Source organism: Lolium rigidum, chromosome 3 (genome assembly GCF_022539505.1).
Source record: "Lolium rigidum isolate FL_2022 chromosome 3, APGP_CSIRO_Lrig_0.1, whole genome shotgun sequence".
Lineage (NCBI taxonomy): Eukaryota > Viridiplantae > Streptophyta > Magnoliopsida > Poales > Poaceae > Lolium > Lolium rigidum.
Window position 1 is genome coordinate 80573269 of NC_061510.1, and position 17963 is coordinate 80591231.

General features: G+C 41.7%; 1 protein-coding gene across 1 annotated transcript; it reads left to right on the top strand.

The window, feature by feature from the left end:
• Positions 1-5450: 5450 nt before the first annotated feature.
• Positions 5451-9882, top strand: LOC124701858 (metal tolerance protein 4). Its single transcript, XM_047233955.1, has 7 exons — positions 5451-5775; positions 7453-7625; positions 7708-7906; positions 8031-8209; positions 8304-8454; positions 8824-8957; positions 9351-9882. The coding sequence occupies exons 1-7, from the start codon at positions 5577-5579 to the stop codon at positions 9528-9530; spliced, it is 1215 nt and encodes a 404-aa protein (XP_047089911.1). The 5' UTR covers positions 5451-5576; the 3' UTR covers positions 9531-9882.
• The last annotated feature ends 8081 nt before the right edge of the window (positions 9883-17963 follow it).

Below are 17963 nucleotides of genomic sequence, written 5' to 3' on the forward strand. Positions count from 1 at the left end.
ACGCCTCCCCCAAATATTTAAAATACTTTTTTGGCATTTTTATTTTAATTTCCACAAACTAATACATAATTGGAACGTGGTTTACACGAAGACACAATTTGGAACATGGTTTTCCACAAACTAATACATAGTTTGAACCATGGTGGACACAAATATAAAATTTTGCAAAAAAACTAAACTTAACTAGGCCGTGCATCGAAGGTTTCTTGTGTTCGCTGCTAAGAAAGAACACTCGAGGGCACACCCAGTCACCCAAACTGGAAAATCCAGCGGGAGGATGGTGCCCTTGTTGGTTCTACCGATGAGGCGAACAACCAGAAACTTCCATGCACGTGTTCGCTCCGAAGAAAGAACACTCTTCATCATCAGTCGTCCTCCTCGTCGGTCCTGTCGCCGTGGTAGTACCGGCGGCAGCGCGTCTCGTCGAAGACCTTGACGCTCATGTCCCTGCCGCCGAAGTAGGAGAACAGGAGGATGAAGCCGGCTTCGAGGCTGTGGTGCCGCGCGAACTTCTCCCAGCCGATGTTGAGGTACATCTTGCCGCGCGCGTCGTAGATCACGTCGACGATCCACCGGTAGTAGCCGCACGCAGCCTCCCGCAGATGCATCGTGCGCGGGCGGTCGTCGCCGGCGACGTAGTCGACGAAGGAGTCCGGCAGCCTCTGGATGCCGCGCGGGTCGCCCTTGAGGACGAGGACGAACTCGAACAGCACGTCCGGCTATGTGCATCCGTACTGCCGTTAGGGTGGGTCGTTGTTGCAGAGGCTGGATGTAATTGGTATCTTTTAATATTAATATATTCCCTTTATCAAAAAAAAAATATTAATAATAGGATTAAGGAGAGGTGGGCACGAGGAGCCAGGGATACTGCGCAAAAAGAGCGACATAGAGTAGTGAGCATGTTTTCGGATGATTGTGATAGTAATTCCTTTTTAATTTTATTATGTGAGATTGTCTTCCTCTCCTAATGCCTCCAATAAAACATTGGAGAATGTAGGAAGGCAACCATTGTGTCTAAACAACGATTTAACCATAAGTTTAACTTAGTCTTCAAGTAAAGACATACATCAAGTGCCAATAGTCTCTAACTACTATACTGAATTTCAACAATGATGGAAGTGTCCGAAAATATACACTTAAAAGCATTTGACACCAAATTTCACACAATACTCTTGTTCTATGGACAGGTTCAACGCCACAGCGTGACCCTCATTTGCAACTAGTTGCGTCCACACCCCATTTTTTGTTGTGACACTTCCAAGTTTCCAAAAAATGCAAACTAAAATTTTAGACATACATTGTGTTGTGTCTTGTGCATCTGTCAAGTTTCATCCAAAAATATGTCAAAATGTGACCTGTGTAAAAAAGAGAAGACGTACGTAAATAGTGACACGTACTATTTACAGATCATTTGTTCTTTTCGTGTAGGCCACATTTTGACATATTTTTGGATGAAACTTCACAGATGCACAAAACACAACACAATGTATGTCTAGAATTTTAGTTTGCATTTTTTGGAAACTTGAAAGTGTCACAACAAAAATGGGGTGCGGGCGCAACTAGTTGCGGAATATCCCCTCTCGCCTAGAATTTCAATAGATGAAGCAAATAAAAGAGAGGAGATATAAGTGCACACTAAGCTTACCATACATGCCTATTCAAATGCAAAAACGTATAATTGATTTATGCTCTCATTGTAGCCATGTATATATCTACCATTCAACCTTATAAAACAACTTATTCCCTCAAAAAAAATGCCATGATTTTTTCCAAAGCAGCCAATTTCCGTGCATTCAGGTATATCCTAACAAAACATGCCATTTTTGCGCAACGTGCCCTCAAACTGTAACTTTTCCATCACGCCATTTTACATGTGCCCAATCAAAATAATCAAACATTTATCAATAGCAAATTCTGCAATATTTGATTTTATGCAACACAAAATGACTTGTTCACAAGGGAGAACACCCTAAAATAAGAGCATGCCACACATATGTCGACGTTGCCTGCTCTAGACAAGATCAGGGGTTTTGACAAAAAAAATAGGTGTTTATAGTTGAGCACATGATGGTGCTGGGACTCCAAGTGCTGAGTGTTGCGACAACAAAGTATTTTTCCCACAAGGGTGACTCGAGGGTTTAAATCTAACTCTCGGGGAACTGAGCAAAAAGTATTCTCTTCTCTCTTCTTCTAGCGATCTTGCAAGTAAAATAAAAGCCTTGTGCCCCCAACTCCACCGGGTGGTTGTCAAGCACAAGGTTTCGTGTAAGTAAATAAAACACAAGTAAAAATAAAGTGAGTAAATATAGTAAGTAAGTAAAAACAGTAAAGGGGTTGATTGTTTTGGGTGTTTTCGATTAAATAAGAAAAGTAAATATTTTTGTATTTTCGGGTTAAAATAGTGCAACAAATAGAAAACAAGATAAAAGCAAGACAACAATGTTTCTTATGATGAAAAGTGGACCGGAGTTCATGGGTTCACTTAACTATTCTCTCTTTTAAGTTGTGGTGAACAAATAGTAATTCATCAATGAGATATGAGGATGTAAAATAATAACATGAGTAAGAAACGCATTCATATGGGCATCACGTCCTAATATAGAGATGATGCAACACATCTCTCTTATATTCCACAAGAAAGGGAAAACTCCACACAATCTTGTATTAAGAATTAAATATGTTAACTTGAATAAACAAGATCATCACTTTTTTTCATGTGACGAACATAGCACATGCATTCACTTTATCCCTAGTGAGGTAGCAAAAGAAATATCATAGAATAAAGATCCACCACATAGGTATTACAAATATGGCCATAATCATGTAGGGAAGCTCATATGACACTAAGAACTATGAAAAACATGAGAGAAATAGATCAAGCTACTGCCACAAACCCATAGTCCAGAGCTCTCACTTGATCATGGTGATGATGATGAAGACGTTGGAGAAGGTGGAGATCCCTCCGGTGGTGATCCCGACGGAGTTTCCCCCTCCAATCTTCTCTGCTACAGGCCTTCGTTTTTGTGTTTGTGTCTTCTGCGATGCTCTCCTCCCGAGAACTCTTCGGGGCCATATATATAGTGTTTTTAGGTCAAAATACATCGATGGGCGAAAGAATCATGCCAACTGGACGATCAACAGTCGAAAGACCTCGGGTGGGCGCGCCACCTGATGTCTTTTGGGCCTCAGGCCCATCCATGCCTCCTCCAAAGCTCCAGGGTGCTTCGCCCGATGAAAAAGTGACGCTCCAAAAATCCCAGGTCAATTTGACACCGTATAGATCTCTGAAAGTGAATAATACGCAAATACTGGGTTTTCATGTTCTGCTGAGTTATAAACCAAATAAAGGAGATCATTGGTAAATCCCCATAAATCAAATGTAAAACATGTTATTAACATCATATATGTTGCAAATATATGAGAATTCAATATGATATAGGATAAAGTTCATGTATGCATTTTACATGCATCAGCACACCAATACCGACATCCCACCTCTCAAACGATATATGCATACACTCGCATTAGTTGGCTCCCGATGCGGGAGTGCACTAGGCCTATTTGCGTTATATGGTGGGTATCCCAAACATCACCATCTCAAGTATGAGTGAAGGCATTACAAGAGAGCTGAATTTATTCTAAACACGTGTGATCTCTATACATCCTTGAGTGGATTGCTACCTAATGCAAGAAACATTTGTGGGCTTAGGTGTGAAGGCAAGGGGCCGGAAGACATGGCAAATAAGCTCCAAATCAAGAAGGGGGGGCGAAGACCTGGGCGACCCCAGGACCCGGATCCCCTAGCCTATATACCGGAAGTCTACAATACAAAAACCGAGAGGAGCCGGAAGAAGCCCACAAAGACTCTGGCCACCACTGCTTTGACAACAACCTTCAGCTCACCATGACCTGGAGTCTCACCCTAATCTTCCCATACACTTCGGACTGTAACAGATAGGAGCCGAATATGGCCTCGGACAATTCGTCCTGCACAACTTTGGGATTGGACTACAACAACCACATAAGCCTGGAGACTCTTGCTTGATTTTCCTAGAGCCTCCTCTCGACTTACATTTTGCACCTAGGCCTACAAATTCTCCTTCTCCCCATCAGAGCTAGGATTCAACATGAATTAAGTAGATTTTGTCCCCGTATTCCCCATCTAGAATCCAAGACCCTCCTGGAGTTCAACTCCTCTACTAGCTACATCTAGCCATTCTTTCACTGGTGGATTCTATTGGATCGGTGGGCTTGTTTGGAGAAACTGGTTCCATCAAGAGTAAAGGTTTACTTGCAACTTATGATCCAAAGGCTATGCTAACTGTGTGTTGACGGTTGTGAATTAGAGTATGGTTCACTATTTATCTCATTACCTTGCATTTGCTACCGTGTTCTTGTGTTTCCACTCTCTATTTTCCCTTGTGATGTTCAGTCGATCGTGAAGATCGAGATCACAACCCATATCACATGCCTAAGGAGAACTATCTTGAAGGGACCAGAGTTGGTTGTACGTTGCGGTTAGATTTGACTCGTAATCAAATGCACCACATGAAGCCACTACCCGCCCTAGGACTGTGTCAACCACACCAGTGTGAAGACTCACTTCGCGGCCCCCATCGTGGATGTTTGGCCATGTACCGGTTGGTAGTTGTCATATTTGAAGACTGTGTTGTCCTAGATCCCATGCCAGTGCGGCGTCAATCAATCAGGCAGTTCGGGGATGAGACATGTGTGAGCCCCACACCACGACCCCACCTTGTCTCCCTTGCAACATCATCTATAACTACACCCTCTACCCCCGAACACCACCAAGATGAGAGGCCTCGTCGCGGCCTTCACCTATGGCCACACAAGCTTTTCATGTGCCCTTCTCAATCATCAACAATGAGGAAGGGGCGGAAAGATGGTAGTGGTGGGGCTAGGTTTTGCTCTCCCGCATCGTCTGTTGGGACAAGACATGATTTGGGAGAATCGTTGTTAGACTCACGAAGATACAACTCATTCGAAGTGTTAAACATATGCACTAGTAACCAAGTAAACATGCTTAAAGTGTCTAGCATGGCTAGCATGACCTGATATATCAAAACGAATGACCTGAAAGAACATTCACAAAAACACCATGAAAATCTCACAAGTGAACATGATGACATGAGTCAACAACCATTACAACCCTACTCATTCCTAGCTGTTGGACCAAAGAGTATATACAGTATTAATTAACCACAACAGATAAAGCGGGACAGATGGGGCTGGATACTTGCATTGCCTGTCCAGGTGGTAGCTGGTGCTATACCTAAAAAATTACCCTCGTAATTAATACTCTGAATCTGAGCCGTCCGCTACGTGGCAGCATCGCGACCGTTGGCCGCTTGTGATCGTAGATTTCGCGTCTCCATTTAAGCACAGCCCCCGTAGGCCGTAGCGTGCCGTATTTTACAAAACGTATCGCTAAGAGACGCCAAAAATAAGAAGCGGCGAAGAGGACGATCAAATCAATCGCGCACTCGGCAAGAGAGAGAGAGGGGAACGGAGGAGAGGGGAACGGAGGAGGAGGCGGCCTCGACTCGAGCCCGGGGATGGACGCGAATGGTGGTGGTGGCGACGACGATGACGCGCGGGCGCCGCTCCTCGCCGGCGGGCCCGGGCGGCGGAACAACTCGGTGGGGTCGATGCGCGGCGAGTTCGTGTCGCGGCTGCCCAAGAAGGTGCTCGACGCCGTCGACCCGGAGAGGCCGTCCCACGTCGACTTCTCCCGCTCCAAGGGCCTCCGCGAAGGTTCTGCTCTACAACCCTCCTCCTCCTCGCATTTGCTACCTCCTGCCCTGGACAAGATTTTTTCTTTTCCTTCTGATCTGTATTTGGTATTCCGCTGGCGTTTTGGTCGTCGTAATGTTGTCAACGGGGTGGCACTTTTGTGGGTTTCCCTTGTTTCAGTCTCGTGGCGGTGAACTGGTAATTGGTTGAATGGTTGGTGGCTGTACTTCCGATCCTAGATTCTCGAATCCCGCGGATAATACGATCATTTGATGATCGTTGAGTCTTTAATTGTGGATGTATTACTGGTAGAAAGTACAAATTTTTTAATTCTTGATTCTTGTGGCTGTTTCTTGTTGATTCTGTATGGTACCTTTTCTTACTTTAGGGTGGAACAGTTCTTGGTTTTGCTATTTCCCAGTGCTTGCAATCGTTCCCTATGGTTTCAGGCTGTAACAGAAGTAATGTTACATGTATTGGGTGACATTTTCACCTCTTTGTCACGTTCCTGCCCCCAGGTCAAAAGTTCATCCGTTGTATGCTCTTTCAAACTTGTCCCAGTGCCTTTTTGTGTTTGTTTTGGTCAGAAGTTTGATTCGTTCTGGAGAATATCCAACGCATATCAAAAGTAGCAGATGCAATAGTATAATATGGCGTGGTGCCTCTGCTCATAATTTCCCTGAAACTAATGTGATCCTTAGCTGTGTTTGCTTGCTGCTCAATTCATTTTTGCGGTCTTTGGTACTTGTATTTCCTTCTCTCTAGATCTTTAGTCAATTCGTTTTTTACTAAAAACATCAAGACAAAACAACGAGTTTTCAAAGAGAGGGGACATCTAGAATCTACAATAGCGTCCGGCTTAGCTTTTTAATACCATTAGCTTTGTCAGGACGTTCTGCATCTGCGATTTGCTCTTTTTTGTAAATATATAAGTAGCAAAGTTGAGAATTCAGACTTTTCTTCATTGAAATTAATTGTGCCAGTTGCGAGGGATGAGAATTATTCCTATACAAGGTAGAAATGACTCAAACCTCGTCAAAACCCAGTTTTCTCTTGGATGACATTCCAAACATGCACTGCTTTGAGACAAACAGAGTGTTGCTTGCTTTCAACATCACATAAATTTATTCCATCGGCTGTACCTTTTCACTATTCAATGGCTATTGTGTTCACTTTCGTTGTTTCTTTGAAACAAATGGGATAGTTATTCTATTTCTACCCGCAGCTGGACTTGGATCCAATCCAAGCTAGCTGTCTCAACCCTCAGAATGTCCTTGTCTGTCCTTGCTGTTTCTCGGGGCACAAACAAATGTTGAACAGTGGGTCATATCATTTCATTAATAATCTACTAACGATGCACGATTCAAATCCATTTTTAATGTTCCTATTCCTATTTTTACTGTTTTAGTTGGTGTTCCAATTTTTATCTGTTTCCAGATGTTCCAGTTCTTACCTGAAGATATTTTTTACCTACAAACAGTTCATATTTTTTACGGTGAAGATCGTCATGTCATAGATTACTGTGTTGGGATTTACAAGCGTATCACATATGAACAATTCCTAATATTTCGTAGTTTTGGATGGTTCTCCATGATTCACAAGTACGATGTAACCTACTATTTTCTCTCTTACCATTTGCACATCATCAACTCTTTTATTAGTTTAACGCTCAAATGTGATCACGTTGGACTTATATAGGAGAGAAAGAATACTACGAGAAACAATTTGCCACCTTGAGATCCTTTGAGGAGGTTGACTCAATAGAAGAATCCAATGTAATAAGTGAAGAGGAAGAGCTCATGGAGCAAAGACAGAGTGAATTTGCCATGAAAATATCGAATTATGCAAATATTCTTCTCTTGGCATTGAAGGTTGGCATTTCTCTTTTTTTAGTACACTCACTTGAACACCTTCAGGTTTATTACACAATTTATATTCTCTCCTTCTCTTCAGATATATGCCACAGTTAAAAGTGGGTCGATTGCTATAGCTGCATCAACACTTGATTCATTGCTCGATCTCATGGCTGGTGGTATCCTTTGGTTCACACATCTCTCGATGAAAAGCATCAACGTCTACAAGTATCCAATTGGTAAATTGAGGGTGCAGCCAGTAGGCATTATCATCTTCGCAGCTGTTATGGCTACTTTAGGTATGTTTGCTCCTTGTTTGAAAAGGAGTTTCGTCGAGAATCAAGTGACGTCGCTACTTGTTTGTCTTTGATATGGGCATGTATCTGTCTTCAAGATTAAAGAAAAATTATTGTCAATTTCCAGGATTCCAAGTATTTCTTCAAGCTGCTGAAAAGCTGGTAGTGAACGAGGCTCCGGATAAATTGAACTCAGTACAACTTATATGGCTATATTCAATCATGATCTTTGCAACAGTAGTTAAGCTAGCTCTGTGGTTTTACTGCCGGACATCTGGTAACAACATTGTCCGCGCGTATGCTAAGGTTTATATCTTACTGTGTTCTCGATTCGACTATATTCAAATGAACAAATGTGCATCAGTTTGGCAAAACTAATGTGATGGGTTGGTTTCCGCAGGATCATTATTTTGATGTGGTCACGAATGTCGTTGGTTTGGCTGCTGCTGTTCTCGGTGACAGGTTCTACTGGTGGATCGACCCAGTTGGCGCAATCGTCCTTGCAGTCTACACTATTACAAACTGGTCTGGAACAGTGTGGGAAAATGCAGGTGTGCACTACTCGTTACAACATTAAAACTCGGCATTTGAAACATCAGTGCACTTGCAAATAGTCCTCCGATCATATGAATAAACTGATGCTGGGGGGAAAAGGTTCAGTACAGGAACATCTTTTAGGACAAATTGTTGGTAGTGCTACTGGATATGGGCACCTTAAATACTTGCTACAAGAAGCATTTTATATTATCAAAACCAATGCATAACTTAAATCACTTAGTGGCTCTAAAATATTTGGAACTGACTGACATACAAGTAAACTGCCTCCTTTTTACATTGGATTACATTGCATGTTACAGTTTACAGATTAGGATATCCTGATACATGTTAGATATTAATACATATCACTATCCTGGACGCAGTATCACTAGTAGGTGAATCAGCTCCCCCGGAAGTGCTGCAGAAGTTGACATACCTAGCTATCAGGCATGATCCTCAAATTAAGCGTGTTGATACAGTTCGGGCATACACCTTTGGGGTCCTTTACTTTGTTGAGGTTAGTATATCATTTTTCTTTATGCTCTTTTGCATGCTCATCTTTTTAATTTAATCTATTCCCTTCCCTACAATATTAACGAAGAGATGAATATTATTGTGCATCTGTTTGAGACACTGGGCGCTGACTGATTCCAAATTCAACTGATTCTAAATGTATCCCTTTCTTTACCAAATGCGTTGTTTAAACTTTATTTTTTCAAAAAGCATGCATGCAAACATTCTTTTTTCACTAGAGGGAAAAGAAGACAGAACCAACATCAAGATTTTTGCGTCAACTGAATTTTGAAAAAAGGATGGCTAAGTTCACTACCCATGTGGTTAACGGAAATGGTACAGCCAACCTTGAGTATTTTGATGAACTTTAGGACTCATGTGGTTAACTGACTGGCAGGTTGACATTGAGCTCCCGGAGGACTTGCCACTCAAGGAGGCGCATGCCATTGGAGAATCACTTCAGATAAAGATCGAGGAACTCCCTGAAGTCGAGCGGGCGTTCGTTCACCTTGATTTTGAGTGTGACCACAAGCCAGAGCACTCGATCCTCAGCAAGCTTCCTAGCAGCCAACCTTGAGTACCATTCGAATTCCATCCCTGGAGAAGGAAGGTGCTGGCTATTTTGCTTGTCGTGCAGGATCTGCTGCAGTTCTCGGTGTAATGTGCTATATGAAAGGGCTTAAGGGCTGAAGTTGGGTAAAGCACTGTTGGTAATTATCCTAGTTTAGGCTATCTATGAGAGATAAGTACCAACGTTGGAGACTATGGACTTAACTTGGAAACCATCTTCTTAAGCATCATGTTTCCAGTAGATTTTTGTTGTTGTTGCGTTGAACATGTCATTGTTTGTGCACTACTACAGGCTGCAGTGTGGATCCGTTGGGTAGAAAAATGAAACAAGCGATTTTTCTGTGTTAAGAACAGTTTAATCTGATCTTGCTATCCTATGCAAAACTTCTGGTGGCATGGTTTAGGTGAGTAAAAAGAGAGTTCAGCTAAGACAAGACAGATAAAGCTGGGAAAGCATAAACTAGACTAGACTAATCCTCAGCTGCAAACACTAAACTGAAGACCTCGGACTCTGTCCTCATTCTCTTTCACCTTCTTCAGCTTTAGCCTTTCTTTTTTTGAGGGATCTTCAGCTTTGCCTTTAGGTGAAAGAGGCCTAGTCATTCGAGAAAATGTCTAGATTGCTTCTACTGGAGTTGTCTCCCTTCAGCCCATGAGCCCAACAAGTAGTCCAGCTATCGAAAAGAAGCTCAGGCCTGTTAACAGATTACCGCAGAGGACAGAAAAAATGAACAAAATCAATACAGTTTAGATCGTCCTGTCATTGTCTCAGAAAAAAAATGTTCCTGTCAGATACCACCCCATCGTGGCGGACGTTTTCAAAATCCGTGTGCTACACCTCAGCTAAGTCTAGACCGCTGCCACCGTCAGGTTCTAGCTGAGCCCGAGACAAAGTAGAGATGGACTGAGGCTTGCTGTACGTCTTTTTATCTTGTGAAAGAAACAAAGAGGCATGATACGAAACATGTGGCCTTTACGCGAAATAAGGAGCCACCACATGGCTAGACACGCATTGAAGAGATGCATGCGTGTCTTTCACTTCCACGTGCATACCAGATCGTGAGGCCAAAACATCTTTAAATACTTTTTTCTAGGAAGTCATCGGGTCAGATTATCTTAGTATGAATGTATTATTCAAAAGATGACATGATCAGGTTCCTGGTTTTACTTTCGTATTATCCATATTAGAAAGATTAAGGATGTCGACTAGACGGAGGTGAATAACCTACTACGAATGTTATTAAAATGCAACTAAGTGGTACAATCTTATACATCAAAAGTTACTCTAGCAACAAGATATACCGCAGAAAATAAGCTAGGGATAGCGCTAAGCGAGATAATAATAATAAGATAAATATAATAAAAATGTCACATAGAGAGGTTGTTGTGTCTCAAATTTCTCTGACCTCCATTGAAGAAGATGTGAGAACAAAGTTCACCCCAAGACCTTGTTTTCTTCACCTTGAATTTGGAAATAAAGACCGAGTTTTAACCTTTGAGATGAGGGCATATCCACAAATGTGGACACCTACATAGTCGAACCTCCTAACGTCCAAGAAAATTAAGTGCAGTCCTAAAAGGTTCTTGCATAAGGAAAGAACTTGTTTCTCAACAATAACTTGCTTCCCTTCAAATGTCCTTACCTCACTACGCCAACCAGGGTAGCATTTCTGCCGCACCTACATTTTATTCGTATATATCGTCGGCATCACGACCACCAAAACATAGAGGGATGAGTCGTATTTCGTATACTGCTAAAGATCTGCGCCAATGTCCCAACTTGTGGGCTTCAATGGCAGAGGATGAACTTATCGAGGGTCTCGCGAAGAGTGACGACACAACATAAGAGCCGAGGCAGAGGCTTGCACCGCGGGTGGACATGTAGCTTACTATACCATCGGAAAACCACAAAGATATCTCCACTGATCGAGGTTCGTGTTCAATGGTTGTGCCTCCTTGAGAGGTAAAAAGGAGAAAACCCTAACCACCCTTGTTGGTTGTGTGTTAGAGAGTAAGGGAAGCAAGCCAGAACGTGGCTGCTACCGTGAAAGGGTGAGTGAACACACTAGAACACCACAACAACATAGGAAGAAGGAGTGGTGATTTCTGTCCAGATTTCTGAGATCTGACCGTCTGTCTTTAAGCTGGGATTTGGAGGCTCAAACGGTTTTGGATCGGCTCCAAACTCAGTGAGCTTGTTCATTAATTTGAGTACTTCGATCTTTTTAGCTGGTTTGAGATTTGGATTAGTGGAGAATTCGATTTGAGGGTGGCTAGGTCAGTTCGGACTATTGCAGTTTCAGCACATAGCAGTTTTGGGAGACGAACAGTTTAGACAAGAAAAAGGTGTCCGATTGAGCTAATTTTTTATCATGAAACTCATATGTCTGCTTGTCTACTAAATTTGGTGTTTATGGATCCGCGGTCTAAAAGCAGTTTGTTGATTACCGAATATGATATCGCTGCCTTTGTTGTATTTTCTCTCTTGTGGTTGCTGTTGTTGTTTGCTGGTGGACAACGAGAATAAGTGTATTGTAATCTCTAGATGTTCTAGAGAAGAGTCTGTACACAAGTTTCTCACAATGAAGCTTGCGTAGACCGGTTGGTCCACACTTTTGGTTTTTTCCCTCCTCACATTGAACATTGAAGAGGTTTTCCACGTAAATTCTTATGTCAATTGTTTGTGTGCGCGCTTATGTTTGTTTTTCCATTGCATATCTATTGGTTGAATCTATTCTTCAAGTTTATCTATTTCACACAGTCTAGATAGGTTGTGAGATTGTCTATCGTCATCTCTCCGTTGTGCCCTTGCCCTAACAAGGACACGCTTGTTCTGTATGTGATGGCAATAGGTTCTACGGAAAAGCTAAGACAAGAACACATACTTACATCATTCTCTGAAATAAAACACCGCATTAACTGATATGCTTGTGGAGCAACTTGATCCGTCACTGGAGTTGTTGTGCCTTAACTCGTACCGTGATTACCAAAAAGAAAGGAAATCGTGACTTGTTGGAGTTCGAAATGATATTGCATAGTATGTTGCTACACGGGTCCATTATCTTTACTCCATCCTTTGTCTGAGTGTGATCTATAGTAGGTACTGGTCCTCACTCCCAACAATTCATAATTCTTATATTCATAACAAAAACGGTAGCCATTGTATCGTTTCCCTAATTGCTAACGAGACAATGTCGTCACTCCTGTCCTGCCTGTTCCGCGGATAAAGAAAGCACGACCTAGATCGGTCTTCCCCGGCGATGACGACATGATGGCAAGCACAGTTCTCGACCGTACGTACATGAATGTGTCATTGGCTTGCCCTAGCCTAGCCACCGTGATGCGTCCGTCCGCCCAGCGAGAGCATTCCAGCCGTGTGCTCCAAAACGGAGTCCGGACGTAAGTCGTCTCTACTCAACGGCGCTCTTCAAAAGGCTTTTAAGCGAATTCGTGAGTTCACATAAATTTAGGTGTGTAAAATTTTCTATAGGAGATCGTTATTTTAAGTACACGGCCCGGCTGGCAACATTATAATAATTTTGTGGTACATTTGTCTGAACAAACCACATGTCTAAAAATGAAGAAAAAAAATTGCACTTTTGTCTAAAACTTTCCTCGACGAGGGTGTGAGCGTTCAGCTCGAAGATCCTCTGTCGCTCGGCCTCCATGAAGAGCCGTCCAACCTCCTTCGTAGGCAGCAGCTCGTGGAAGACTACCATGACGCGTTGGAGGAGCTGTTGTCTGTTGGTCAGCCTCCTCCAGGGTGCGGGCGGCGTTCCTCTGGTCATGCCGATAAGACTCGAGTATTGCCGCATGTTTCAGATCGGCAGCTGGCTGCTCCTGTTCCTCGGACTCACTGCGTTCCGCATCAGTACAGAACTAGGCGTCGAGGAGGACGAACTCCGCCATTTCGTCCTCGTCGAGGCCGAGGTCGTAGATCTCTGCTGGCTCCGGCTCCGACGCAGCTAGCTTCGGCTCCGGAGGTGGAGGTGTAGGCGTCAGCAGGTAGTTGCGGCCCAACATGGAGTACATGGTGGGCAGGCGACGCGACATCTTGGCTACACGTCGAGGTGGTTGCGGAGGCGACTGTGGTGGTGAGCACGTCGGAGGTGGTTGCGGAGGCAAGTGCGGTGGTGAGAACGGCAAAGGATCGTGTTTTATAGTCAGAGACTAGGAAGAAAACGTAGGGCATGTGAAAGGGCAGGAAGGAGGAACGGCGACGCGTGGTAATGGCACAGCGCCGACGCGACGTCTCGGCTACCACAACCTCGGGGACCGCCGTACCATTAAGGAAAAGCTACGAACTGCTACGATTCTCTCTATGCCAGGTGTGGCCCGCCTCGCGACACGTCGCCCGGGGTTCGTGTCCGGCACATCCAGTCTGTCCACTATGGGTCGGGGATGGTCTGGGATGACGGACACATAAACGTTTTGCAGGGCGCCACATGATGTCGATTTCTGTCCGGCACCCTTTAAAAAGCTTTGAAGGCCGTTTTGAAAGACGCGGCTGGTGATGCTCTTACATAGGGTAGCAACTTTCACATGTTACTACTCTATATTACTATCCTTTTAGTGTGTAATATCTTAGATGTAATAACATAGAATGCTACCTTTGTTGCCTTGTATTCATAACGGTTTAACAGGTATGTACGTAGTTCAAAAGAATGGTTTGACAATTATTTTGATCAATGAAATACGGATTATATGTCACAAAAATTATAACATTAGAAATATTTTTTGAATATGAATCTAATAGTATAGGTTTTGTAGTCATATAGTTTATTTTTTGTGTACACCAAATTAACTGTGAGAGTTTATCTTAAACTGTGTACCTATCAAACCGAGGGAGTAGTTAGTTACCACTATTCTCTCCTTTCACAATTAATGACATGTCATGTAATCAAAATGTTTAATTGGCCCTATTTTTGTTGATTTTACTACCTATACTGCCTTCACTGTGAGTAATCCTGCATCGTTATGTGCCAAAAATTAGGCTATGTTTGAAAACACCGTTTCTGATAAAAGCATTTGAAGAATACTGTGATTTCTGAATATACCATGGTTTTAAATATTTTGGTACCCTGGCTTTACCAAAATCTGCATTTTTATATATACTCCCTCTAATTCATATATGCCAAAGTATGCACGATGCTCCATTATTTGTTTACTCCCTCTAATTCATATATACCAAAGTATACACTTCCAAAACTAGAATGTTGGTTGCTTTGGCATGGAAATCTAAAAAAAAATACTTCGATGTATAATCACTAGGCTGCCAACCAGAGCCTTACGAATTTGAGTGTCAACCGAATGCGAAAATGGCAAAAGCAAGCCCTTGAGTATCGACTCTACTTTGCTGATCAGTAATGCTACACTTACGGAAGGAAGTTACGGAATTCACTTACGGATGCCTCCGTGGCACTAATCAATTGGGTAGAGTTATGGTGGTGGGTCCAAAAGAATTCAGCCTAGAGAAACAAGCGCATGCCACGTACGTCCGTAGGAAACTTTCCGTAGCGATCCGTCCGTAGACCCAGCATTATTGTTTGCTGATTATGTATCCATTGTAGAAATACATCATGCGCCTTTTTTTCTTCTTTGATCCACACAAGGCAAAGATGCCGCACACTAGCGTAAACGCTTTTGCATGCCCAAAAGAGATGGTGCCGCTTTTTCTGCACGGGCACTATTTGGGCTCGCTTTACCGTCCAGGGAGGGAGACCCGAGGAGGGAACGGAACGAGCGTGCCAGCGGCAGCGTCCGATCCAAAACAAAAGCGTGTCCTCTTGCTTCGGCCGCACCGATCCGCTGTCCTCCCTGATCTTTTGAGTTTTGGTGCCTCCTTTCCGCAGTACTTTCCGTCGTTCTCTGCAGCTTTTCATAAATTGTCAGAAAACGGCACCCAAAAGTTCCTTTATTTTTGCCTCGAACCCCCCAAACATGAAGTTTTGGTACAGTAGGAAAAGATAATACTCCTACATTTGATCCATGGTATACAATGAATTGTGTGTCCCCATATATTTCACACATTTCGTAAGCAACTTCGTAGCATGATTTTCTTGGTGTATAAGTTAAATATTACAAGTTTAACCAGCTGTTTGACCAAGAAAATATGAATTGTATGTCACGGAACTTATACCGTTAAATTTGTAGTTGAATAAAAAAAGCGACGTTTTCTGTATAACAAGTGGTGCATGTATTGTTGGTTAAATTAATTGTCAAAGTTAATCCACACAAAATAAGAACACTACATGCAACTGGACATAAAAAGTACAATAGAGTTACATAATGTGCACTAAGAAAACTTTTGGGCCTGGCTAACTAGCAAAAGTAATTAGAATATTTGTAGATTTTATTTACATCTAAAATCCCCTTTCCTCGAAAAATCACATCCCATTTATGTAAAAGATGCTAGATTTACATGTATCATTTGTAATATTTGAACAAGTAAGATTTGTTTGTTTATTGAGTAGAACACACCATTATATTAGCAACATCTTGGACAATGCATGTTGGTTACCAAATGTACATTCCACTTTATTTGAGAACCAAATGTACATTCCACATTTGAATTACCAAATGTACATTCCACTTTGTTGTCAAGAGAACATAAACATCTCTTTCATAATTAATGGATTTATTCGCTGTCAAACAAATTGGTCTTCTAAAGTGAAATAAAATAGGTTTTATGGAACGGATCTACTAATTTTGTCTATGGAATGGATCTACTACTCATGCAGCCATTTTGCGGGCACTAAATCAATATGGAAAATATTCTCAAGATTTGTTGGTACTAATTAAATTATGCTACTTTTCAAAGCAAACATGTGTTGTGCTATTCATACCAAATCTTTAAAACATGAAAGTAATAAGATTCTATTTTATTTATTTTGGACTTCTTTAATTAGTTGGATGTCAAATTTTGTAGGTTGCATAAACTATTTATGGTTTTCCCTTGAAACTTTTGTCGTACTATGGTTGTCAAAACCAACATTGGTTGAACGGGGGCAGCACAAACGATCACCCCCTTAGTTTTTACAAACCGCAATTCGATATATTCAATATCATATTAAGCTCGTAAACTATCTACAGAAATCCCTTGTATTTGCTTATCATAAAAATGCAACAAAAATAGATAGAGGAAAACGTTACAAAATTACGGAAAATAAGTAAAATATTCTATTATTATCTTGGTATGAGTACCATGCCTTGTAAAGGTTTACAATAGTTATTATGAACTAATGATGGCACACCATGTGTTGCTTCCAAAAAAAAATATGACGCACTATGTGGCACCCATGTTTGAATAATACAAAACATAAATTCAGCACTCTACAAGGACCTGAAGAAAAATGAAAACCGTCACGCCAGATTTTCAACTTATAGCGTTAAATTTGTAGTTTAATAAATAAATAAGCGACGTTTTTTGTATAACAAGTGGTGCATGTATTGTTGGTTAAATTAATTGTCAAAGTTAATCCACACAAAATAAGAACACTACATGCACCTGGACATACAAAGTACAATAGAGTTACATAATGTGCACTAAGAAAACTTTTGGGTCTGGCTAACTAGCAAAAGTAAGTAGAATATTTGTAGATTTTATTTACATCTAAAATCCCCTTTCCTCGAAAAATCACGTCCCATTTATGTAAAAGATGCTAGATTTACATGTATCATTTGTATTATTTTGAAAGGGGTATCATTTGTAATATTTGAACTAGTAAGATTTGTTTGTCTATTGAGTAGAGCGCACCATTATAGTAGCAACATCTTGGACAATTCATGTTGGTTTAAAACACAGTTGTAAAAGTAGGTTTGGTGTTATGCAAGTTGACAAATCGGCGTGTAAAACATTGACCTCTTGTTGGATCATTTCCTATGTAAGACCATGTTTCACTTTTGATCCTTTAATTCTATTGACAGTTCACTTTTGATCCTAAGTTTTTTGTTTGGTTCAAAACGAACCTTAAACTCTCAGAGTCATTCACTTTTAGTCCTTATCCCGGTTGAGCCAGACAAATATGTGTCACGTGTGGAAAAAAACTCAAGTCAATGGTTCATTGGTAGAGGTGCATGACGATGACGATATGCAAAGGAAGTTAGTCTTCGTGGCACGGCCCTTCAAGTGAATTGAAGAGAGAGAAAATCGAGCGAGTGACTAGTTCGCGGATACATGGGTTTCAATTTTTTTTGGGTTCGACATCTCAGCTAGCTTGGATCTAGTCTGGTTCGAAACCAATTTGGTTGGTTGACTGTTTCTTCCTTCCATCTTAATGATTTTCTCAAATCAACCCAAAAGGATGAAAAGTGAACTATTCCCAGAGTTTAAGGTCCGTTCTGAACTAAAAATAACTTTTAGGACGAAAAGTGAACTTTCCCACAAGTTCAAGGACGAGATGTGCACTTTCTTCTTTAAATATTAGTTTTATTTTAGAAC

Bases quoted from the DNA above. Each gene is read 5' to 3' on its own strand.
- LOC124701858 (XM_047233955.1), top strand. From the start codon at position 5,577: ATGGACGCGAATGGTGGTGGTGGCGACGACGATGACGCGCGGGCGCCG. The intron at 5,776-7,452 runs GTTCTGCTCTAC...GGACTTATATAG, and splicing joins CTCCAAGGGCCTCCGCGAAG to GAGAGAAAGAATACTACGAG. The intron at 7,907-8,030 runs GTATGTTTGCTC...GTCAATTTCCAG, and splicing joins AGCTGTTATGGCTACTTTAG to GATTCCAAGTATTTCTTCAA.